General features: G+C 41.0%; 1 protein-coding gene across 9 annotated transcripts in view; it reads right to left on the reverse strand.

Moving 5' to 3' along the window:
* The window catches only part of PCDH15 (protocadherin related 15), a 608,113-nt gene that overhangs the window by 21,229 nt on the left and 559,998 nt on the right, over window positions 1-26,886 (reverse strand). For all 9 annotated transcript variants that reach the window (XM_035137543.2, XM_035137542.2, XM_035137532.2 and 6 more), the window contains 3 exons: window positions 18,650-18,826; window positions 12,432-12,650; window positions 7,928-8,038 (listed from right to left, as the gene is read on the reverse strand). In XM_035137543.2, coding sequence (XP_034993434.1) covers window positions 7,928-8,038; window positions 12,432-12,650; window positions 18,650-18,826 — 507 coding nt within the window. The remainder of the gene's footprint in view (window positions 1-7,927; window positions 8,039-12,431; window positions 12,651-18,649; window positions 18,827-26,886) is intronic.

Genomic DNA, 26,886 nt, shown 5'->3' on the forward strand with positions numbered 1-26,886 from the left:
TTCAATTGCAGTGCCATTCTGAAATAACGGAATGAAGCAAATTGAAACTTACAGATTTAGAAACCTCTTATTTCAGGAGTTTCTGCCATTCCTGAAGACGTGCTATACTCAAGAGCGCTCAAAAATGTTAAACTTCTGTTGTAGCAAGAAAAGAAAATGAATTGATTACTGTACTCACTACATAGCTGGCTATTACTGCTACTGATGACATACGCTGGACGTGAAATAAACTCCACCTTGAATAGGAGACTTTATTAAGCACAAAGCATTTTCTAATGTGTCAGCACAACTCAAGTGATGAAGTTTGCAGCGCTTGGCTCCAGGACAAAATAGAATCTACCTTCAGCAATTTTTGATTGAGCCATCCATACTTGTCCCAAGAGCCACTGGAGAAAAAGCCAGACGGTGAAGAAAAGCAGCATATTTTTAGACCTTTAACTAAAGTACCCTTGTAATTACTTGTCTGTGCATGACTGATAATATTAGCCCAACAAACTGGCTTTTAAAGTTCACTCCAAATACATGCTTTCTTTTGAACTCACATCCTACCCAGGGTACAACAGCGAAGTTCTGTGATCAAATCACCCACTGTCATTTTCTTTCATGGAAAGAATATCCAGTGTGAGACTCTTTTGCTATGGTGTTGAACAGGGGAATCAATGTTTTCTCTGATGGAAGTCACCTTGTTCCCTACGCCCTAGATGGACAGAAGGTAGGACATTGGGAGAGTTTCTGACTCACTGATTGTTCAAGACTTGCAACAACAACAATAATAAAAATGCTCCCCCTCTTCTTTCTTCTTAAAAAAAACACTAGGCTACTGAAATGAAGAAAGCTGAGGGGGGAAACCAAGTGGATTTTGTGTATGGCAGGCCTGTGAGCTCAGTCTTGATACTGAAAACAAATCCCTGCTCTGTGAATATGATCAGAGATACTTTGTTCCTTAGTTTTAAGAGCATTGCCCCCTTCCATTCCCAATCACTATTTTACACCTGGCTCAGGTTGACGGACCTCTGCATTTTATGAAAAACCGCTTCTGAAGTCCACTTTCCCCTGCAAGCTAGTCTGCTGCAGTATAAACACCTCTCTTCCCCCCACTCTGTGGCTAAAAGCAGTTTTGAGGGGAAATGTTCAATATCCATCTCCCCAGTGCTATTCCCCTGATCCAAATACCCTCCTCCCCGCTTTTTACCACAGAATGGCGTATATTTGCTTATATAGCTCCGGCTTCTCCATCTACTTTGGCCTTTAGCCTTTCTTCTTCTTCTAGCTTGTCATGTATTCAGAGAGCCAGCTACCCAATTTAATAAAATTATCATTTAATAAATAGGTTTCATTTGGAGTACTTCAAGCCACATGCCTGCAAAATCTACCCCACCAAAAAAACCCCGCACACTTATAAATCCCTCTTTTTGTAATAACAATTCAAATTACTTTATTAGATTTGATGAAATGGGGGGAGGGCGACTTTCTGAAAGAAATATGCTGAGCAATGTAGCATGCAGAATGGGGAAATTCTGTGTTTTAATAAGAATATGTTCTTTCTTTTTTATATAAAATTCTTTTTACACAAAATAAATTACAAACGTGAAGTCTTAGAATATGCAGTGTCAGTATATGAAAAAGTAATGAAAGGCATGCTGTGGATTACAGAAAGAAGGAAGAGAAGGTTGAATGACAAATCAGAAAACCTTTATCAACACTATAAGCCTGCCATCCTCTCCAATCTACAGAAAAAGATGATACGTAATTGTACTAACTTCAGCTTTCCTCCCCCCTTTTTTTGCTGAGTCTGTTTTGCTTGCTATCTCTTGCTTTCCAGTGACATCCAACATCTTACAGTGAAAAGTTAAGACTTCTCCCCTAGCGAACATTTTAACGTGAAAGCAATTAAGACACCATAGCCCCTCTTTGCACTGCAGGGTAGTTGCTGTTCTTGTTGATACAAACGCTTTTGACGGAAGGATGCCCCCCTCCCCGATAAACAAAAACATCCCCATTTAGCATTGCATCTGAGCTAACATGTGCTTCCAGTCCACTGATTTTAGTTCTGGAATGCCTCCTCCTCCTCCTCCGAAATAAAAGCAGTACTTTTTGAAAAAGTAGATAAGGACAGCACTCCCATAGGGAAATAAGCATCATAAAATTAAACCATCTGCACCAACTGAAGAAAGGTGTTATCATGGAGGGGGGAAGAGAAGAGAAACTCTTAGTGACAATGACAAAACAGTTCTGTGGATCTGGAATACATGGGGGATCCTGGGCGACAGGTTTGCAATGGTACCAGGCTATACACCAGGCAACATACACAGAGTTGTCATAATGCAGTGGACTGCGATGGGAATCTTTTTTCAAGTTCCTCCACTATGCAGCTCAAGTTTCCATTCTGCTGGCTGTGCTCAGCCTCAGTCACCGTTTGTGTACTTGGTGGTTCTGGCGTCGCAACTGGCCTCAGCTTGGCAATGTGCTTAGGTAGGATGTGGTTTTTGTCTATTTGACTATACATATTGGCCACAGATTTTTCAATATCTGCTAAGTTCTGGATGTTTTTAAGAATCCCCTTCAGCTCCCGGCGAGGAGGGTCAGGTAAGTCAGGGATGCAGACCTGAGGTGACACCACTTCTTGTTTGGAGGGTGACTTGGCGTGTTTTGCAGGGGAGAGGAGCTGAGTGCTTAGAGTAGATGAAGACGATGATAGGGAAAGGCTGGGAGGAGGGGAAGGAAATGGAAGTGGCAACGGGGGAGGAGTTGGTGGTGGGGGAAGGGGAGACGGAGGCGGTGGTGGAGGGGTTTTGGGTGGATCAGGAATGATTTCCATTGCTTCCACTGTAGGTTGACAGGGTAAAAGATTTTGGCGAGCTGGAATTTTGATCCTAAAGGAAGGAGGAATGGGCTTGTGAGATGGTGGAGGGGACAAATGTTCAGGAGCGTCATGGTGAGTGATGATCACAGAAGGTATAGTAGACGTGTCGAGTTCTACCACCTCAGAGTGAGGACTGAGGGAGGAAAAAGAAGGCGAGAGGTGGACAGGAGATGGAAAGAGGCTTTCGGTAGACAACTCAAGTGAGCTCTCTCCATCCTGAGTGCAGCTGCTGTGTGTCGGTGAACGCAAACTTTTCATATCCCGGGATCTCACTTGTTTCATTTCCTGCAGAGCCTGCTGTTCAAACTGCCTTGCTTTCTCTCTGACTGATATCTTTGTGCCAATGATCTTTTTGAAGACTGGGCTGCCAACGTCGGCTCTGCGGTGCTGAATCCCTACCCTTTCCTTCTCTGTCCTGATTCTCTCCTGCTCCCATTGAACTGGGTCCATAATGACTGCCCTACTCAAAGCATCAGAAAGGTGTCTTCTGGGAAGACGAGTTGGTAGAGTCCACGCCCGATGAATGCTTCCCAAAGGCCATCCCAACAGAAAATTTTTCAAGGCTAACCTTCTGGGAGAAATGGGGGGCAGAAAATCTTTTCTCTCTGGCAGGATCCCAGAATAAGAAGAACCCTGGATCGCACCCTCCATGTACAGAGGGTTCTGAGTTGTCAATGGGTTCTCATCAGACAAAAGTGTAACGTTACTTGCAGATTTGGGGAAGTTATTGTTCAGGGTTCCATTGATATTAGATTGCTTGTGGGCCTCAATAGCACGAGAGGCAAAGCTGCTTATAGCCCTCTGACGGTCCCCTTCTTCGAAGACTGACTTTTTTCCCCTGCTTTGTTGAAAATGGTAGAGAAGAAAAAGACTTGAAAGAAAGAAAATAATCACAGGTAAGGAAGCATGCATGGACATTGATTTGAATGAGAAAATATAATCTGAATGCTGTGAACAAAAAGCTGGGATGTCTAAAGCTTCCTAAGGATATCTAAGAATCTAGAGCTACAAGTAATTAATCTATATGTAATTAAGCTACAAACACAAGACATTTATTTATTTACTAAGGGAAGTGGTTCACTTGTCTTACCAAGGGAAGGCAAATAAGGTAAACTTTGATCTTCTTAATTTAAACAAATGCCTTGCAGAAGCTAATGCTTTGTATAAATCTGAATTTTCTCCCGAAAGCTCAAAAGCCATGACAAAGAGGCATTGTGTATGAGATCTGTTTCAAGGAGTGCACATGGTGTCTAGGTCCTTGCTTATAATAAGTGGGGATCAAAGAAATAAAAATGACAGCACAGTGGATTGTGAGGGAAGTTCCCAGTCTAGTGATTTCTTTTGGATCCGGAGACCTCAAGTACACATGGACTCAGCCACAGTAAGGGCTTTACCATTCATCTGAATGGAGGAGACAGCTTCATGTTGAGAGCTGCCCCTTGAGTTGATATCCATAGGGGCACCTATATGAATAAGAACTTGGTTGTACATTATAGCAAACGTAAGGGTATGGATTGGGATGTTTGTGTTCCAAATGGGCTAGAACAGTCCTTATGGTCACCAAAACAGCTGTTAATCCCTGTTCTATCGGAAACATCTGTAAGTACTCACCGTATGGATTCATGGTAACATGCTGTGCATATGCTCCATATTCCTAGTGGGACCAGGAGTCTATTGCTCTATTGATATGGTGAGTAGTTGTAAGATTACGGGGTTAGTGTGGGATGAATACCTTCTCAGCGGCATCCCATGGCAGTTGTGCCATGTGGTCTGCTTGCAAGAGCAAATGGAAATTGTATTTAAATGAGTCAACCCACTAAGCGATACTCCTGTGCAAGCTCTGCTCACTTCACTAACAAGGCGCTTGCAGGAGCAGCGGTTGGCAGGCTATGCTCTATACTCCCTATAACTCAAATCCATTTTGGCTTAGCCTAACTGCAGACACGGTGAAATGAAAAGGCTACGCTTTGGTGATTTGATGATTGCAAAGCTTAAGCTGCTTAACAGCGATCAGTCCCATTGGCGTTAATGAGCCTTCCAGTAAACGCACGTTTTCAGGTTGCAGCCTCTAAATTTTAGACGTGCCAACAAGCTGAAGGAGATAGAATCTACTCACCAGAAATGACTGGTCTTCACACACAGTGCAATAACAGTGCTTTCAGTTCCTTAGCCCTACTTCCCTTTGGAACGTAGTACATTGAATGATTTAGAAATAAATGTCTTCCAGGTACTACATTACTATGAAATAATTGCAATTCTCAGTAACAAAAATCAACTACTTTCCCCATATGCTACAATATTACCCGCAACGGTTTGAGTTTACTTACTGATGCCTATGTGTCCAAAGACAGAGAGGAAAAGGGAGAAATGAGACATGAAATGAAATGAAATGTTAGTTCATGTATATAGTTGCGTATATTATGAATAAATCCAAAGCCAACAATGAGAAAACAAGTAGATTGAGTGATACGGGGGAAATCAGAAAAGCAATTAGAAGCAGATGTCCTCTTCAGAGCACCTATCTCTTAAATTTGGAGAGATCACAGAAGCACTGGAACTTCAATTTCGTCTTGAATAACTTATTGAAGTGATACAAGTTATTGTTTTACACAAAAGCAATTTCACCGATGAGGTTTAAATACAACACAATTAAGCAAAGCAAGGTGTTCTTAATCCACAAAGTCTCTCAGTAACTTCTCTGGGCACAGCAGGTTTTCTGAAGTAAGTCCCATTTCTAAAAACAGCCTCATCCCACTGCCATCTTCACAACTGGCTCCCAGTGCTGCATAGAGTGCTGGGCTGGATTTTGGACTCTTTGGATTTTGAGCTCTATCCAATCTATATCTGGACCTTCTGTACGTGTATACCATATTCCTCACCCCCTGTGACAACCTCGTCCTCCCTCTTGAAACTCTCCCTCTCTCATTACTGGGATTTTGCACTCAATATTGTTTAATGACTAAACAGGCTGAAATGTTATGAAACATCATAAGTAATGATGTTCTCTGGTCAAGTGACAGTATAGTGATGATAACCTTTCTTCACAATTTCCGCTTGAATGCAGAAGTTAATAAAACACACACCCTGTCTTCAAAAAGGACAACAATCAGATTAATTTATGCACATGGGCCATTTATAACTGTATACAGACCCTAAACCTGGTGACCACACACTTTCCTTTAATTTTTTGTTGAGCCCTATCCAGAACTTCTGCATGAGGTGTGGGGGTGGGTCAGGAAGTGCTGATGTATATAGCTATAATCACAACCCATTAGGAGACAACTTCCTATGCTGTGGTACAGGTGGATGGCATCACATCCCTTATAGGGCCATGGACTCATCCAGCCACATCCTAAATAATGGAAGATTACCTCCTGTATCACCCGTGCACTAATTCCTGGGCAAGCTAGACATTCCAAATTTTGTATGTCAAGAATGCAATATTCTGGTTGAAATACCAGCCTGCTTAAATATCACTTCCATCATTTACAGCTGACTCCATGGTGGATTGACCCTATGCCATAAAACCCTGGTGCCAGAACCAGCTTCATAGTGTGAATAGCGTTGTCAGTGAAAGCAGCAGTACAGAATCCTGGGGCTGTGCCAGATCTTGCTTCCTCCAGATTTAACTTGTTTTGTCTCCACTCTGACGACATCACTGGCTCTGCTCCCTCAGATCCTGAGCTCCCTTCCCCAGAACTTGACCTGGCTCTGACCACACAACCCTCTTTCTATCCTGGGTCTTGACAACCAACCCTTGACTCTTGCTGAGGTAGCCCAGACCCAATAAGCTACAGATCATGAAAAAAGGTATAGTAGCAAAAAAATGATATTGCTAAGGCATGGCTTGCTGCCCAGGTATGCCCACACATGGAGGCGTCTACAGCCAACTCTCTATTGATGATAATGAATGCTGGATCACGCCCAGCATTTAAAAGTTGTAAACTATTTCTGAGATGATACACTGTTGTCAAACATGTTGTTAAAGTGTTGTTGTTTTTAAGTGCATTGGAGAAAATTATATGATGCTGTTTGAGATACATTTTCCTGGATGCAACTGGCATCAGTAACCCTGAGCAAACTTATCCTTCCCATAATTGCCTTGTATTTAAACAAACGAGCAAACGAAAACACTCCTACTATGAAAAAAAAGGCACTATAAAGATGTTTACATGGACTAGATTGTAAGACTTACCAGAATAACAAGAGCAAAAATGTGCAAGGGCAAAAAATTGTATTGTTTGATGTAATAGCATCTCTTACCACAGTTGACAGTATAATCAGAGTAACCTTGGGCCTCAAATGCGTTCCAGAAATGATCAATGCTGAATTGACCAACATTCCAATGACCAAGCCATTTTACAACCTCAAGTTCAGGGAATGAATGTGGCCCTCCGTGGATCTCTATGCACCCTCAGGACCTTCCCTAGGCCACATTTATTTCTTGTTTAAATATTTATAAACCACATTTTCATATATAATATCGTGTCTTTCATTGATCTTGTTCTGTGATGCGTTACCAAATTGTGATAACATCTCTTGTTTGTTTGGGTGGAGAACACAGAAACCTGTCTTTTACATGGCTAGCCTGTTGCCTATTGACAAAAGAAGTGCTTTTTCTTCGGTTCAGGGGACACTCAAGGGGACACAGTACCAGAATCACGTTGTTGTTGTTGTTGTTGTTGTTGTTGTTGTTGTTGTTAAAAAGTGTGACATTTACAGTAACAATGTCATGGTGAGTACTGGCACCTATTTTTCTAGAAACAAAAAGCACTGTACAAAGGTAAGGGTTACATCTGTTGGTTTGGGCATTTTTGCCTTTGGCTCTGCCCACCACTCATATTTGGCTGTCTGGAAGGTTGATCATGTCGGAATGTGGCCCCCAGGCTTAAAACATTACCCCATCATAGATCATAACCTTGATGTTTAAGCCACCATGAATGGCTTGTTAATTCTTCCCTTGTCCTTGAATTTACACAGCAATGTCAACTGTAATCTCTGAAGCATCGGAATTATATTTTGGATTGCTAGTATTGTAAACCGCAAACATCATTGAGGACTTACATGGTGCTGTCGCCGAGTTCTTCATAGAGATTATGGGCAGGAGTGCTTGCTGGTTTGCCAGCTGGTAAGGCCATCTGGATTCGAGCTGTCTTTGCACATTCTGCTTGTCTCCTTTGGTGAGCCACATGGAAAGGAAATGGAGAGTGTCACACATGGTTTCCCACCAAGAACACGCCACGGCAGCCCCCAAAAGGAATATTTGTTGCAGTTTTTCACCTCGTGATTGGTGACAATACTAAGAAGAGGATTTGAATGCACCACATTGGCAGAATAAAACCTGGCTCCTGACTTGATTTTATTTCCTTCTGATATACTGTATGCAACTCAAGATATGATAAAATATCCTTTAGTGAGACTTCTGAAAGAGTTTTAAATATCACCTCTTACTCTCGGAAATGGATACCTGAGACACCTAAACAGGAAAGCGAATGATGTTTTCAATGGAGCTTATTTCCAAGTAAATTTAAGAAAAGATGCTGCATTTGTATTACAGAGCAGATAAAACCAGATTATCTCAGTGTGTTACTGCTGACCTAACAATCCATGTATTGATTAGTCTGTGTTAGGAAAATACACCGGGATTTATTCTTAAGGCGATTATACTATTCATTCCTCTGTCATTCCTAGCCATGTTCAAGATTCAGCGGTTCTTAAGAAAGTGTACTTCCACACACAAACACACCATGCAGTACAACACGACATCTATCATCTATCTATTTATCTATCTCCATAACTCTTATCTTACACTATACAGGCTATATAATTATCCTGTCTCTTTTAAAACCTAGGCATACTCTGATACAGTATATGTCATTTTCAGTTTGCGTGTTCAGACCCAGAGACCTCCCACCTAAATAAAAACACACTTGACTAAAATTTTAGTTTTGGTTTTTGGCAGAATTTAGGCCACAACTTTATTGATTACAGAAAGTGAGTGGTTGCATAGGCTCTGGTTGGACTAGCTCCCTGCACCCTTGCAGGCAGCGCTGACCCAGAGCTCTATCATAGGTCAGCCAAGGGTGAACACCTGAGGTAGGTAGAAAGCCCAGGTACAGGCTATGTCCACTCCCCCAGATGCTCGCCTGGACCCAGGCACGGGCACAACCCCCTCTCAGGGGTTGACCAAACCAAGTTGAGTCCCTGGATTCCTTTAATGGAATACCCTTCACATAGGGATGGCGAGACTGTTCTCCCATCCCTATCACCTGAACCAGTGCCTATCCGCATCTGTACAAGTTGTGACGATTCGCTACGCAGCAGGCAAAACCCAAATGCAACAGCTAATCAGCCAAGTGGGGAAAATTCCTGCTGTGTCCCTGTCCCAACAACAGACAACACACGACGACACAGCAAGGTCAAGCACAAAATGCCCTAAATATAGGGAGAGGTGGGCGGGTGTTCCGATGCACTGAGCCCGAAAGAGGAAGCGCCACATGCATAGATATTTATAGGTCCCTCGATCTGTTGAGACAGCACCCCATTGGCCAGATTAAACCAAGCAATGAGGGACCTACCAGTCGGGTGTTGTGGCTGTCCAATATACCCACCCACAACACAAGGGTCAGCCTCCAGGTCTCACTGCAACACATGCCCTCTTTTAGGAAGGACACACTTTAACTTTATTGCTTTCCATAGGAATACTTCAGCCAATATTAAAAGTGGCATATGGAGACCTCCATTTCAATATGATCTTTGCTTTCAACATGCAATAGCCAAGGGGTGGAGAATCTGGGGGCAGAATGTATCTCTCAAGTTCTTTCCAACTGGCACTTGGGATATTTCCTCGGCCACCTTCCCTCTCCTCAGGCCACAATCCCAAGTGATATTTATTTATCCTATGTAATGCATTTGAAACAAGGCCAAAAATAAATACTTACTCTTTAAATCTGTTTTGTTATGCAGAGTGATAAAACAGAGAACAAAAGTTGTGAGTTTCACTTAGTAAAAATAATTCACATTGTGAAATCTAATAAATTTCATAAGGCATTAAATTCAACTGTGCAAATCACATTAGCACTAAAACATTAATGGATTAGTCAGTTAACAGTGCAATCATATGAAGGTCTGCTCAGAAGTAGACCCTGTTGAGTTCAATGGGATTTTATCCCAAGTAAATGTGTATAGTACTACAGTCTTAAAGAATCAATTAATAAACTAAACAGGCATCGCTGATCAGGCAATGCAAATTAAATTAAGCATTTTACTATAACCAGGAAAACCACAGATGGCAAAACACCATCTTAAGAGAAGCACCACCATTCTCATATAGGAGTTAAAGTATCTTCAGAGACAGCAGCTGATGTGTCATATAAACGTCCCCTCTTTAAAATAAATCAGCAAGCTTTTTTCCTTTAAAACAATCACATGTAAATTGTTACAGGTAGGTAGCCGGGTTGGGCTGCCGTCGAAACAAAATAAAAATAAAATAGAAAAAATCCTTCCAGTAGCACCTTAGAGACCAACTAAGTTTGTCATTGTTATGAGCTTTCGTGTGCACGCACACTTCTTCAGAATTGAAGAAGTGTTCTCCATTTTGCTCTCCATTTTGGAGAAGGCTGTTCTCCATTTTGAGGTCCATTTAAAATGTGCCACTCTACTTTGATTAATTCATAATTTGTGGTTCACCATTGATTTCTTCTTCAATACAGGATACCAAAATTTCAGAGGTGCCACTTAATAGAAATGAGCAGCAATATTTTTTTTTGGTTATTTGCAAACTATACAAGAAGGCACTGAGCAGTGCTACAACACTGTTAATTCACCCTGGAAAACAAGTAGTGTAAAATTCATTTAACTTTACTGTGCTTTTTTACAATCTGCAAAAATTAATTCATTGAATATTAAGCTGATCAGTGGGCTGGAAAGTATTGAAAAATGTAGCTATGACACACACGCAATTTTAATACAAAGCAATTCTTAATGTTTCCATTTTATGTGCACCAATGATGACAGTTATGTTCATTTGGCTTTAATTCTTGCATTAACTTGAAAAGTTATTTTGCCAGCTTTGATATTTGGTGATTAAGGCCTAGCAAAACCTTAGGAGAAGAGGAAAATACACATATTCCCTTATTATTTAAGTACAGATCACAGGTGACAGGTACACAGGAGTACTATTGAATATGGTTTAAAAAACCATCAAGGTATTCATATGCTTATCCTTATTAATCTTACTAAAATTTTATTAGTTGCTTTTTCACAAAAGAGGCAAGAAGCAACTGACAAACTTTGTAATACTACAAAATAGTTCAAAATACAAACGTTAAAGCCAAAATAAATCATAAACATAAGAACACATCCACACATGCAAAAGACAGGTTGAACACATCCTACTTCATTTAAAGAGGTCTGGAGGGCGGCAGTATGAAAATGGGCCATTTCCATGGTGGCTCCCTGCTTGTGGAATGCTTTCTCCAGGGAAGCATGTCTGGATCCCTAATCCCCCCCCCCCAGGCCTTTGGCTAATTAAATGATCTATGGCCTTTTAAATGTGTTGCTGGTGGGGGAGACTTATTGGTTTTGGTTGTTACTATGGTATGTATTCTTGTGTTTTTATATTGTAAACCTTCCTATGATCCTCCGTTGAAGGGGGGGTATATAGATTTAATAAATAATAGTGACCACAATAATAATAACAACAAACACCTAAAACCCTCCAAATTAAGGGCCAAAAGCCTGGGTAAAAGGAAACCTTTTTTGCCTGGTGTCTAATATTATTGTTATTATTATTTACTGAATTTATATACTACTCTATACCCAGAGGTCTCAGGGCATTTCACAGAACAAAATCAAAATATAAAAGCACAAAATATATAATCAAAATAAAAACAAGCCAATAGCACCTCCCCCCCAAACCCCCATATTTTAAAAGGGCATAGGAGCGTTCTACAAGCAGGGAACCACCACTGAAATGGTTCGTTCTTACCTTCTGCACCCCCCTTGGAGGGATCACACAGAGAAGTTTAGAACTCACAGGATGGAAGTAATCTGAAATATGGATGATGGGGTGCAGAAAATCTATGTTGCAGCCCCTGGAAAAAAACTGGATTCCTGCACTAATGATCCCTTGAAGCATACCAGAAAGCGAGAGGCCTTTTTCAGAACATGATGAAAGTGTGATCAGGTTGTGTGAGGAGAAAAGGAGAATGTTTGGTACCTATAGGCAGCTGATGTATGAATAGAAACCCGTAGCTCATTTGGCTGAATTATTAGTTCTTCTAAAGTCATGGGAACAAAACTGGAACCTTATTTGTGACATGTATCTTCCACCTTTGAGTTCTGGTCCTTGCCCCCCAAATGGTGAGCCTCTGTTTCCGAAGAAGGCAGAGCCTTGAGTTTTTCTGTAAATGCTCTTGGTGAGGAGGGGAGACAGTGGAACCTGGAGCCTAAACGGAAAGGGCTCCTCAAGTGTGCATGCTGGGAATGTGACCAAAAGTATGGAACATGCCACCAAGCACAGCCCAGTCCTTCATCTTTGATTTATACAGAGTGCTGGCATACTTACTGTTTGTAGCTGACCATAACTATTAAAATAGCAGGCATGCAGCAAAGGATGATGATGACAGCCAGAGCCAGCAATGCCCCTTCTGTGTAGCCTACGGCTTGGGCCTGCTTCTTGACATTGGCCACCACATCTGGAGTGCGGATTTCCAAAATGCGTCCTCCTTGCCCAAGGTACGGCTGAAATTCTTTATTGATATCAAGGAGCTTGCCATCCAGAAATCTTGAATATTAAAATAAAATAAAGAAAAGAAAATAGCAAGTGAAACAGGCAAGATCAAGCTGCCATCTCTCTTCTCCAAACCTGGTGCCTCCTCCAGATGTTTTGTAGTGGGAGTTTTCATCCAAAACATCTCAAGGGCACCATGCTTGAGAAGGCTATTCTATTCCTATTTAGGGCTGTACTGGACATTGTTTAATATTTACTCCAATATCAGCATATTAGACACAGATAAATGATTATTGGGAAGAAAACAGAAAAGTATTTATTGGGGGAAAATATGAACATTCTGATTCCCCCCCAGTGCCCTTTTGGTTCCCAATAATGCTTTTTGTGCTTGGGGACAACAGTTTCCTCTTCCTTCTTTGCCTTTCACTGCCATGGTGCCTTGCTTGGCTCACTGCTGGGCTGTAGTGACCCACAGGATTGCTCTTTAGGGGGGTGACATTTGCAATGACATTGCACCAGACATAGCATCATGAGATCACAGCAAATCTAAACTGTCATTGTTAATTGGGCTGAACAACATCGGGGGCAAAGGGGGAGGAGTAAAACGGAGCCAAGACACAATGACCCCCGAAAAGAACCAAAGGGTATTGAACAACACCGACGCAATGCAAACATGATCATAATAGCGAGTGCCCAAAAGACCACATAAAAACAAGAATGCATTGCAAGGTGTAGATGCTGTTCTGCAAATGGGGAGAACATCAGGAGACTCAATATTCCCAATATTCTGTCTGAACTATACCATGGGCCCATTGAAGTTAATGGACATAACTAACTTAGGTTCATTTATTTCAGTGAGTGTATTCTGAGTAGGACTTAGTTGAATATGACCCCATTAGACTAGCTGCACATTCAAGTGTAATGCAAGAAGAAAGCCTCTCACTGCACACTAGATGATGCTCGTGTATGCTAGATGTCATTTGTACTGATGAAGAAAGAACATGAAGGAATTTTGCTTGGCCGGCAGTATACTTCTGGGAGATGTAACACCGCCTCTCCTAAAAATTCTGTAAGCAATTTCTCTACAAACCTCTATTTTAAGGTTTTTATAGCTCAACTGTGCATATTCCACTCCAGATGAAATCTGGCATACTGTACAAAATGAGACAGGGGACCTTTTTCATTTTTTAATGTCACATATTTTCATGAAGACAGTTTGCTTGAGAAATTCTCTCTCTCTCTCTCTCTCTCTCTCTCTCTCTCTCTCTCTCTCTCTCTCTCTCTCTCGTTTGTAGAAGATAATGCAGGCACCTAATATTTGGTACCTGACAGTCACCTTTTCCTGGTATTAGTAATGGAATTGCAAAGTAGCACACAACTGGAGTTACTTTAGCAAATAACTTCATACGCATCTTCAGGATATTCTCAAGTCAGCACTCAGTTCAAAACTGCAATTATATAATTGATCGCAAGACTTTGCACACTTACGTGGAAGAAAATGCCACTGAAATCAATGGAACTTCCTTCCAAGTATGTGGAGTTGCAGCCAAGAATACCAGATAAAATTATGCAGGCTCCATTCTGTGTGAGCACTTCAATTAATGAGACGTGAAACCATCACTTAATATCCAGTGACTATAGACTGTTGATATACTGAAATAGGGAACCATAGCCAACTTTATGTTCCTCTTGATAGGAACAGGGTATCTGCATAGTCACATCTAAGTTTCTCTTTACTGTCATACAGCCACATTTTGTCCACAGTGGGCAAACTATTGTTTGCATAGTCAAGATTTTTTTAAAAAATTGTGATCTCCAGTTCTGGTCTGGAGACAAAAGTGGGTTGCATAAACCAAGCTTTGCTGAGAACCAGGAAATATGGGAGGATATAAGAGCCCATGAAGGGAGGAGAGAGAGTTCTAACACAGGGCCTGTGTCCTTTATTTACATCTCTCCATTCTCTCTCCCCCAAAACACATTCTTTCTGCTGTTCTCCATTCCCTGAAGGACATTCCTTGAATCGGGTCATGAGCCATGGAAAGAAGAAAAAACAGGGGTCTGAAGAACCCAGCTTACTCTTCCAAAGGACAAGGAAAGCCATCTCTAAGATCCCCCTGCAGGATCTGCTGGGTAAGAAAGGTCACAGAATCCTCTTCAAAGCTTCTTACAGCAGGATTAGGTGATGGAAAGTACCAGTTGGAGTAGCTTTGGAGATTAGGATAAGAATCTGAGCTTATCTGAACCAAACCTCTGGAGGTTCCTAGCCACAAGCTAAAACATGTTAATGCTTCAAATTGAAACTCTCACTTCATTTCCCCCCTTTACTTTGCTAAGCTGACACTCATTCACCTCTACCCCAAAGCCAAGGTACTATTCCCTAGGATTTTGCTGATTAAAATTTTATAAAGCTTTTGAAGAGAGGGGGGAAAGGCTGACTGTGCAAAAATAAGAAAATTGTTTAATTAGGTTGCTTCTAAGCCAGTGTTAATCGGTAGCTGTTCAAAACAAGAAACCACACACTTTCTTCACTTTTTTTCACGTTAACCTTCTTTAGTACAAAGTCTGTATATTAAATGAAGGAAAAATGATACAAGATGATTCCCCAGACCTGTCTTGGGGTGGGGGTGGGGGTTGAGGGTTGGAAAGAACAACCAATTAACACAAGATGCTAAATCTCTAAAAATTACACAAAGCCGGGCTCATATTGGAGGCTGCTGTTAGTGCTGATGGTATAGAAACAGTTCTTTTTTAATATGTGCTGTGATCCTGTGTACATTTACTTGAGAGTAAAATATCTCGGCTATTGGGTGCTGCAGCTCTTTGGGTGTTCTTATTCACAATAAGAAGAAGATGTAGCTGTATAGTCAGTTTATTAGTTGCTGGCTTGTTTATTCTTAGTGGTTCAGTTCTAGTTATGCAGCTAAGAAAAGGAAGTCACAGAAGACTGGCAGAAGTCATACAGAATAACCTCTCATAGTCCAAAAGGAAAGTAGAGTTGCCAGCCAGTGACGCTAGGTGTTAAAAAAAGAGTTGGTCCAACTGCTGAAGTATCACCAGTGATTTATGCAATTTGTGCATATGACGCTTAAAAGAACAACTGTGTAACGTGTGCAACAAAGTTGTTTCCATTTCCAGGTATAGATTGTCACAGGAGCAGCTGCACTGGTGAAGCTTTCTGGAGCACCAGAAATTGTGTGGTGGTTGTGATCTTGTGGATCATCCTTGCAGAGTAGTTATCAAACTAACATCCAGAAACAAAAACAAAACAAAACAAAAACTAAGGGTCTTTTCCTGACTCCATATTATGAGAGGAAGAATTAGAGGGGACTGCTCTGCAGCCATGTAGGTAGCTGATCTAAAGGACTATCAGCTGACTGACCCATCTACAGAAGCATGATGCGAGTGGGCTTTGTGTATGTGTCAAGGAAAACGTCTTCAGCCAGGGAAGAGTACCAGCCTGGCTCCAGGGCTTAAGCCCAAGAAAGATATTCTACTATTGTAAAACAAAACACCCATTTTGTGGCTGTTTGTTACATAGCTTACTAGAAAGGCAGTGAGATCTGTAAACTAGCAGATCTCTAGGCAAGCTTCACAGGATCACTGAAACCCTGTATTTCAGAAATTGTCTTCATTCCATTGAATAAGTTGAAACCAAAGAACGATTCTAATAAAATATCCTGTTGAGTGCATGATTAACTATGACTTTTAGGATATAAAAAGAGGACATAGCAGGATAAAAGAATGACTAGGGACTGAAATACTACAACATGGGACAAATTTGCACAGGGATAATATTCCTGCATACAAACAAAGCACTGAGAAAATGCAGATTAAGACATCTCACCATGAGTGCAAATAACTATCTTGTCTTAAGTGATAGCTGTGTGAATGCAACTGATGACTGTATTCATCCCTTCTTTTTTGAGTGTGTGTGTGTGTGTGAGAGAGAGAGAGAGAGAGAGAGAGAGAGAGAGAGAGAGAGAAAGGGGAAACCAATCAAAAGGTTTGAAACTACAGAATAAATCCTATGTTTTCTTGTTTTGTTCTGTATGTTCAAACCTTTACCACTGTCAGGCTGTATATTTGCTACCTGTTAATATAATATTAGTTCATAAATTAATTTTCTCCTCTCTTTTTCTGTAGCTATTTCTAACCTATGATGATCCTATTCACTATACCTCTTCTTAACAGCCACATGCTTTTCTATCTCACTTGTGCTATAATTTATCCACACAAGGTTTGGGACTCAGGAGAATAAGATTCCTCTAATGAATCACAATTCAAAAGGCATCCCATAGGTATTTGCTTCATGGACATATGACTGACAGATTGCCTCATTCCATCATGGAGCACTGTGACCTGACTTTCCTTCGGGGAGAAGAAGTACAATAAAATATATGCAAAGCAGCAGGAGGCACAAGAGGGGGTTTGGAGAAAGAATAATGATCTCCCACTTTCCACAAATACAAGGCAACAGATGATATAGGTTTGGGAATAGAGGTGAAAAATAGCAGTCTTCACAAATGAATGAACCAACACATGCACACTCATTGCAGCAAATGTCCTTAGCTTGCTGACTGTGTCATTCATACAACTGCTGAAGATCCAGACAAAGTTTGTGAATAAGAATGTGTGTGGGGTGGAGAGGAGGGAAATTCAATTCAGTTCATATTTGAAGCCAATTTTACACTTTCCAAAATGGTATGCAAATTGAGAACAAAATTCATTCTGTCCTTTGCAATGCAGTTCTCCAACCAATGTTTACAAAAATGCAAATATTAGAAGAAATGCGTGAATAAATGAGTATATATTAGTAAAAATAGCATACAAACTGCATTATATTAGGAAAAAAAATATACGTTCATCAAAGCTGCAGGCAGAAATGTGTTTATTAGTAAAATATTGTACTTCATTTAGGATATTATTGAGGATAGAAAATTGCTTTCCCACTGGCCAGGCTAAGCTTTTCTCCCTGACTTCTAGTTTTCTAGTTACAGAGAATGCTTTACAGTGGTGCCTCACAAGATGAATTAAATTCGTTCTGTGAGTCAATTTGTTTTGCGAAAAATTCATCTTGCGAATCCATTAGGAATGCATTGAATTTTATTTTATTTTGCTCATAGGAACACATTGATTGAATTTCAATGCATTCCTATGGGAAACCATGATTCGCTAGATTAATTTTTCACAAAATGAATTCGTCTTGCAAGGCAACCTCTGATCGCAAAACCCATTCGTCTAGCGAAAAATTAGTCTAGCAGGGCATTCGTCTAGCAAGGTACCACGTATTATGAAAAAGCATTCTGTCATGAGAGCCTCTACCAGTGATCCAGATACAGTCCAGACACAGGTTCAGCTTGCCTTCAGAGTCCTATTTGAGTGTCCCCTCCCATGTAATTACAGTTATGAAAAAGGAGAGAGTGCTGTTGCCCTTTCTCTCTCTCCCCATCTGTTGTGCCCCCATTGTCTCAAGGTTTATATTGTCCAGGATCCTAAATTACATATGGAGCCAATCTTCTTATGGTAGGCTTCCTGCTGCAGAAGTTATCTTTATAACAGGTCAGAGGTGTGCAGATTGAGTGGTGAGGACATGAGAGAGGAAGGTAGGTTCAGGAAGCATGACTCAAGTCTCCTGTTTCTGGTGGGAAAAACTAGATATATGCTTCTTTCGCCTGCCCAAAAGCTAGGTAGCGAATGGGAAATATATATTTCTACATATGCACTGGAAGGGCAACCTTGAAATGACACTGAGTCAAGATAAAGCTAGTTTCAAATCCTAATGTGTTGTATGAGACAGCAGAATTACATGGGTACTCAAAACTTTCCAATGAGCCTTATGTGGAATGTGGCTATAAGTATTATATACATATATCAACAGCTTATAGGTACATCACGGTGTGCATGAAATCACAGTGTGGTGCAAAAGGAGAAAGGGGTATTAATTTTGCTAATCAATGTGGTTAAGTCAGTAACTAAAATAACCATTCTGCCAACCAGATATTCACAGTGCTGACAACAGATATAATGCTACAATGACATGATGGAATACATACTTGAACAGCTCGTTCCTCATTATAGCACGGTTTGTTTGAGGGTCAATTGCGTAGACCATAAGATCGGATTTCGAATAGTCTTCTTCTGAATAGCCATCTCCGTATCTGCGAGCACCAATGGATTCTACCACAACCCTTGCGCCAGGAATCTGGTCTTGAATATAGCGTTCCAAAATCCTGATAATGGAATACAATAGAAACATCTTCTGTGACTAATTGACATGTTCATTGCAGAGAGACAGAGACACACACACAGAGAAGCCCAATGGTAAAAAAACACCTAAAACCCAGGTATTTTTAAGTACAAAACTCCTAAGGAAAACTGTAGCAACAAAGAAGCAGCTCTCACCAGCATTGTGCCATAACACTACTAATGTCTATTTATGATAGCATCTGAGTTTTAAATGGCTTTGTGGAAATTCCAATGGTATTTTCCAAATAAAACTGTTAGCATTATATAGGAGTCAGTTTCACCTCTTCATGAAAGGCTAATAAATTCTCTCTCACACAATTATGCCGACAATGAGTTGCAGTAGTATATTTCATTGATACATACAAGATGAGATAACATAGCAGGTAGCAGTGTATCTAGTATTCCCCAAGAAATATAGTAAGCTTTGCAACCAGATATGGAGCTGACAGGTTTACCACAGGATGATAAAACAAACAAGCAAAAACCAGCCTGCAGTTAAACCACAGGCATTATATAGAAACTGACAAAACTGTTGCAAGATAGCTTAAGCAATGTAGTTGCACAGATACATACTGTATCAGGGACATAGAAAACACAGTTCGAAATTGTCCTGAATCTAGCAGGCGAGATCTATCCACAGAAATAGGCTTCTGCACCGATACATATCTAAATGCACATCTATGCTCTTCTTAAAGGGGGTTCAAAGCAAAAACAAAAACAAAACACAAATAAAAAACCAATGCAGTAAACAGTATAACAAATTCAAAATAACTGTAAGTTAAACCAAAATAGTAAAAATCAAGTCAATAGAAAAACAGCAACAACTGGATTTTGTCATTATTGAAAAGTAGCAGCTGAAAAACTTGTTGAAAAAAGTAGGTTTTAGCTCAGCGGCCCTCCAGATTTTTTGGCCTACAACTCCCACGATCCGTAGCTACAGGACCAGTGGAGGGCCGAGTTTGCCTATGCCCGTTATAGTCCAACAATATCTGGAGGGTAAAGACTTTGGCAGGGTACAGACATTTTATGTCCTTTATACAGTTGACTAACAGGTCTGGGAGCTGAGTGGTTTGTTACTATTCAACGTTTTGCTATGTTCGTCTTTGGATTACCGTATCTGAGATAGAGATGCCAGAGGAATCTTTTGGCCTATAAAGCAGATTTCCTTGCACTCACGCATTCAATCCCCAACCCCAATCATGACATGGACTCTTGTTATGAAGGTTTTTCACCTGAGTTGTTTTTTTAAAGAATGAAAGTTTTAAAAATAATAATAATGCAGCACTGTAAAGAGATATTTAAATTGCCTTATAATTTATGTTATTTACATATTCACTGATATATAATTGGTGCTGTCCTAACAGGGGCCTCATTGCTTTTCTTTATCCTGAAGTGTTGTCTGCTAATTTTATATGCAACAAAGTTGTTTGTTGCTAGAGGCAGTCTATAGACACTAAGGATGCAATTCTAACCATGTCTATTCAGAAGTACCGGTAAGTGTCATTGAATGATTGCAACCTTTTAAAAATAGAGTACATCATTCATTATTGTTCTTTTCACATGGAAATAAGTGACCTGTTGTCACCTGTTGATTTTTTGTGTGCTCCTCAGTCAAAATCTGAGGATTTCTAGCTGTTAAACACAAAACCCTGTTTATTACAAATATTTAAAACATAGACTAACTTGAGCATTATTTCAACAAATCCAGACACACAACCATCTTCTGTATAAAGTACTCATTTATGAAATAAAATGTTGCATTACAAACACTTTTACAAGTGACATTACAATGACCGAAGGAACGTGCCTGTAAAATGTTTATTAGGTAAAGGTAAAGGGGCCCCTGACCATCAGGTCCAGTGGTGGCCGACTCTGGGGTTGCGGCGCTCATCTTGCTCTATAGGCTGAGGGAGCCGGCGTTTGTCCGCAGACAGCTTCCGGGTCATGTAAATGTTTATTATGCCCACAGTAATTCACGCAAGCCAAAACACAAAGAGCAAAAAATATCAACAGGATGTGAAACAGTCCTTCCCTGATATCTGAGCGAGGGAAATAAAACAGGAGTAAATTTCTGTCAAACTATAAAATCAAGAACACAAGCCTTCCATCCTAGCTTGCCTCATTTTGGAGTAAGCCCAGTTGAATTCAATGGGATGTATTTCCGAGTAGATATGGTCAGGTTTAGATTTATTAACTTTGAAAGGGAACCCATAGGGAAGTTAACTGGTTTGTAAATGCTGATGACTGATATATGCACGTCTATTGCGTGCTACGATATTAGTAAAAATAAATAAATAAATGTATTTCCACATCAGCAAATGATGTAACAGAAGACTTGTGTAAAATAAACCAGTAACAGAAAACACTGGATCGAAGTGTGAATGAACAGATTGAGGCACCTTTGTACATCCCTACTTGGGGATACTTCAAAGAACAACCACTATATTTGGGGATACTTCAAAGAACAACCACTTTAAGATGGGAGTCCCAGGTTCTCTTGTCCAAGGAACCTATAAGAGCCTTGCCCACAATTTAAGCAACACTAGGAATCTCTCTTGGTCCTCTTAAAGATTGCAACTGGCCCATCTTTCCTTTCTCAGTGGTTTCTCATGGTTCCTGCATCCATTCTGCACTGGAAAGAGGTGTCTTTTAGTACTCCGAAATGTTTACTGTGACAAAATATATAAACTACTCTAAGGACACGATAAGCAAGACTGCAACAGCACAATACTAGGAATGGCAGAAAACTCATCCAGTTCAGATCAATATTTGCTGTTCCTCACAATATTCTTTGAATTTCATTTTATGTTTTAAAAGGGCTTGACACTGATTATTCTAACCATACAAACATCTTGGGTACAAACCTCACTACTGAAAATTTCAATATACAGATCAATGAATTGTTTTCAAACTGATCCAATGAACAGTATGCCTCTGTCCTGTTTCATCTGAAATTTAACCTGACGGAAAGAAACTACTAACAAAAGCAGAGCTTTTCATATTCATTATAGACAAAGGCATATGTACATTTCAGAATAGTATCTCTGTGGGCATTTGCTACATGCTGCATCTAATGAAAAGGGGATTTACAGGAGTTACAGGAATGGCTGCGTGAACTTCAAACATTGTAATAATGTAGCAAACAGCTATTCTGTTCTGCAATTTAGGAGTTGCTGAACGTGATAGAGATGGAAGGTGAATATTAACTGTGTACCCCAGTGTTAAGAAAACTAAGGCAATGATTTTGTACATTTTTGTTTGTTTGAAAAATACACATAATTGTATGGCTCTAGAAATAATGCAAAATCCTCCCAGTATGGTTTTTTCTATAAACATAGAATGAAAAGGAGCATCTTGATGAAGACTAATGCATTGTTGGGTTTTTTTTAAGTGTGAAAGCCTTGCTTGTGGGCTGTTGCTGCTGAACTCAACAAGAATGAGAGATGAGAAGAAAAAAAGATGACAAATAAGAAGAGCTCTGTTGGATCAGCATTCTCCATAGTCCAGTGTTCTCACAATGGCAAACAAGATGCCTGAAAGTAGGATCTGAGGACAACCATCTCCCACTTACAAATCCCAGAAAGTGCCATTCAGAGACATCCAACAATGGAGGCAGAACATAGCCATGATGGCCACACACAGAGAAGCAGAGGTTTACGTGGATTGTAAAGATCAGAGATAAGGTACGTGAAGGACCCCAGAATCTCAAAAATGGCATATATATATATGGGAAATATGATGAAACCACAACTGCACTGTTTCCAGTATAGAGTAGCGCATCTATGCACTTATTTTTGTCCAAAATTTTAAAAACCGGAATGATTTTAGGGACCATCAAGTTTAGGCAATATTGGTTCTGTTGTAGTGCAAAAACATCTAAAGCAGGAGTCACCAGCTTTTGGGTGTGTGTGTGTGGGCATATCTCACATGAGAAAAACTGACTTGGACATGGCACCATAGACAAACTGCTACATGTGCCACAATCATGCACATGTGGAAAACACACATACGCACACAAGGCATCACAATCACATACATGCACACACTCCTGCGGGTGGTTTTTCCAACGCTATTTTATAGGGGGGGAGGGGTACTTCCCTGGGGTTCTTTGGGAGGAAGGGTAGGATATAAATTGAATGAATAATAATCTATCTGAGTGCAAGAGTTAATTTTAATGCCCCAGCTGCAATTTCCAGAAAGATCACATCCCTATAACTATTAGGCTTTTTCAAAAGTACCCACAGAGGTTTTCTCCAATACCCACAGAGATCCACCCAATCAATGTAAGCTTTTCTTAAGCCTAACTCACTCAAGGGGAACATTTTAAGAGTGTGTGTGTGTGTGTGTGCGTGCGTGCGCACGCGCAGGGGCCACAGCTGGAGACATACTAGTTAACCCTTCCCTATCCAGCTGTGACTCTTTCTCCAAAAGAGAGAATGACAGGGGAAGCCATTTTTTATCATCATCATCATCATCATCATCATCATCATCATCATCATCATTTTATCTTGCCCAGGGCAACCAAACAAAAATACAATAAACCCCACATAAATATATTAAAAACAAGAGGAAAAAGGAAATACATTAAAAGCATCCCACCTACTTCTAAAAGGCCACTTCTATGAGTTCATGTTTGCTCATAGGTGCCACACTGGCTTGAAAAACAAGAAAGGATTTGTTGTCTTCTACCCAATTTTCCAATCCACTTTTGGAGAATATAGTGCAAAGCCAATTAACTCTCTGTGTTACCTAAACCAGGCACTCAGCTATTGTTATTTTTCTTTACCTAACGTTTGGAATGTAATGGATTTTCAATGCCCACCCCCTGCCCCGCATTCGTCTGTAGGAAAATGAATAAAGTTGTACTTATCGTTTCCTCCATTTTTGCATTACAATTATACAGCAATGCTTTCCAGGAGATCAGCTCTGCATGCTGCCTTTGCTTCTGTTTTTGTATCAGCAGCTCTTCTTTCTGCAGCTAGCAGAGAAGCTTTCAGAGGCAAGGCACCCACTACATTTCTCTCCCCTCAGCTTGCTTTTTTCTCCATCCCTTCTCGTTTGTACTTAACCAAACCTCAGGGGGCTCCCTCTCCCTGGGGAGGCAGGTATTATGTTCCTCTTTCCACCCTGCATAAACATCCTCTTCCTCATGCATGCAGGGGTGCACAACTGAAATCACGATGAGTGCCATCTTCAGATTTTTATTACCTCAGGAGGTCCACGGGAGGTGATTTCTGTTACCATTTTAAGTTGTTGCTTTCTTTTCAACAGTCATTTGTCAAGCTTCCTTTTTCACTCCTCACTTGCATAGATTAAACACTTTTTTCTGCCTATAGTACATATTATGTCCTCCTTCTTTAAAACCACACTGAACACCTGTATTCTGTTAAACCTCTTTTTCTTTTTCTCTTTCACCTGCAGGTCATTTTCTTAGCCACCCCCTTTCCTCTCTACACCCCACAGTGCTCTCTCGTTTACCTCCACACCACAGGTCCCCCAGCACCACACTGAGTTCCTTCCTTCAGCGTCTCCCCACTTTAATTCGACACCCCATCTGATTGCTACTCTTCCTTGTGGAATTTGCCAGCAACAACACAAAAAGCTTTAACTCTTCCTGCAACTAACAGGTGGGGAGAGGCTGGCCATGCAGTATGCCAGAGTAGCAGCAACAGGTTGCAAAAAATGGCTCTGTCAGCTACACTGGCCTTCTTGAACAAAATGATGGGGGGGCAGGCACATCTTGCCCTGCCCTGCCCCCCACTACCTTGTCTTGCCACCTGCTGCTGCCTCCTCATTGTGCTACACTACTTCTCAGCCAGGGGTCATGTTGACACACACCCAGTTCAGTGCAGTAAGCACAGGCGATTGGTGGTGGTGCCTCCCTCCCTCCCTCCCTCCCTCCCTCCCTCCCTCCCTCCCTCCCTCGGTCAGCTGCCTTCCCCCAACCATGCTCCTACCTCTCCAATGCCTGCTGCTGCTCACTGGCCAGGTGTGCTTGTCAATGCTTGGACTGCAGTAGTTTGGGGGGGGGTGGCCCCCAAGGGGGCCCTGCCATTGGAGGACACCGCCTCCACTGGCTCACCTGCCTGGCCATGCGTTCCTGCAGGGCTGCTCCTTGCCAAGCCACAAGTAGGGAGCAAGCATGTGAGCAGGGGAAAGAGGGATGGGCAGCCCACGGCAACTGCTGCATCCCTTTGCTTCTCCTGGAAACAAGGCAGAAACAGGGGCAGCAAACCGAGGGAGGGATAGAGGGAGGTGGAAAGGCAGGCAGGTGGGGGAAAATATTAAGGGGACTGGGCCCCCATAAGAAAATTACCGGGGGGGGGAGAGGCCTAAGGGACACCAGCCCCTTAAAAAGTTGGAACCTATGTGCTGCATTGTCATTTCAATTCATGCAGTGAATTCTGCTCTACCATTGGATGTGAATGTGGAGTTCACAAACCCTGATCTTAACGATACAGTTAAAAGTACAGACTCTTCCTACAACAGAGCTATAGCTATTAATTCATTCTCCCAAATGAAAAGACCAGTGGAAGTATTAATGTTTCATTATACTGATTCCCTCCCCCCACTGCACTGAAAACTGAAATTTACAGAGAGATTATTATAATAGACCCAACAAAGCCCTAACATTGTATATTGAGATTTGCTTCGAGATCTTCACCATGCTGTCTAGAATCCAGGAATCCCAGTGGAGGATCAAAGGCTGAGCATACGTATGTCAGAAAAGGATTTGAAGATATTAATTCTTCATTCCGAAATAGATATTGTAAAGTCTTAAGAAATGTCATAGGATACAGCACTGTGGCTCATTGTAAAAGTCACAGGCAGCCGTAATATCTAATTTTCACTCCCAAATGTTGAAATTGTGTATTTTCATTTTTTGTTATAAACATACCTTTAGAAGTAATGCAGAGGGAGGGGGGGGGGGAGGAAGGTCAGTCCATAACTGGGAAAATGATTCTTGCTTATGAATGCCCAGGCACAAACACAAAAATGGGTTTCTGAGTTGCCAGTAATATTTACATTAGCCAAGATGAAGACGCTAACATATCTACAGGCTTCTGCAAACATAGCTACAAATCTAATTCACCCCTTTGGTGGGGATGGAGAGGAATTCATTTTGGTTACCTAATTTGCACTTCTCAAAACAATATGTGTAGCAAAATACTTCTCCTAACTTTCCAACACAGTTCTGCAACCACTTAGGTGACATATAAAAATGAATAGTTTAGGAGCAAGTGTGCATAAACATGTACCCTTTTCTTAGTTAAAATAACATCTTGATGTTTTCACATTTTGTAGTGACATCTCAAGCCACAAGGCCATTTTATTAATTATCTGCCATTTTTTGTACACGAGCATTTAAACACATGTAATTAGATCTTTATGGACTCTTGCTAACTCCTCCAAGCAGGCAAGGCAGGTATTGACATTTCTCAAACAGCAGTGATGTGGTGCAATAACCACTAGGATGAAACCACTGTCTCCATATGAAAGATCCCCATCATTGTGCTTCTGTGAACACTTATGTTAAGATATGTGTGCACATGTAAATTAAGCATGAGTCAATCTGCTAACAACTTGCTCCTTCACTTGTGTATGCTTGGATTAGGCCCACTGTGCTGAGACCACTGGCATTTCAGTTTTGTGAGCAATGAATGAATTTTTGTTATTCATTTGTTGTACACACAGTCTTCATTTAATCTGTCACCTTTGCATTTCCGTTGCTGAGGGACATGGTAATTCCTGAGTACTGAAAGCACAGCACTTAAAGCCGTTAACACTATGCCTGTGTTGCTGTTGTGCTAGGTTGCCTGGTGTGCTAGGTGACTGTCCCAAATAGGTGTGCTCTCTTGTGACACAGTTCGTGATAAGCAGCACAGATATCTCCGCATAAGACTGGCCTGTCTCATAATACTTTTTTGATTTTACCAACAATTTCAATAAGCCCATTTTATTACACAATATTATTTTGATCCGTTGTCGTGGGGCCCCTAGAAAGCATGGGGCCCATAGACCAGTCCCTACTCTGCCTCTTTGG

Source organism: Zootoca vivipara, chromosome 5 (genome assembly GCF_963506605.1).
Source record: "Zootoca vivipara chromosome 5, rZooViv1.1, whole genome shotgun sequence".
NCBI lineage: Eukaryota > Metazoa > Chordata > Lepidosauria > Squamata > Lacertidae > Zootoca > Zootoca vivipara.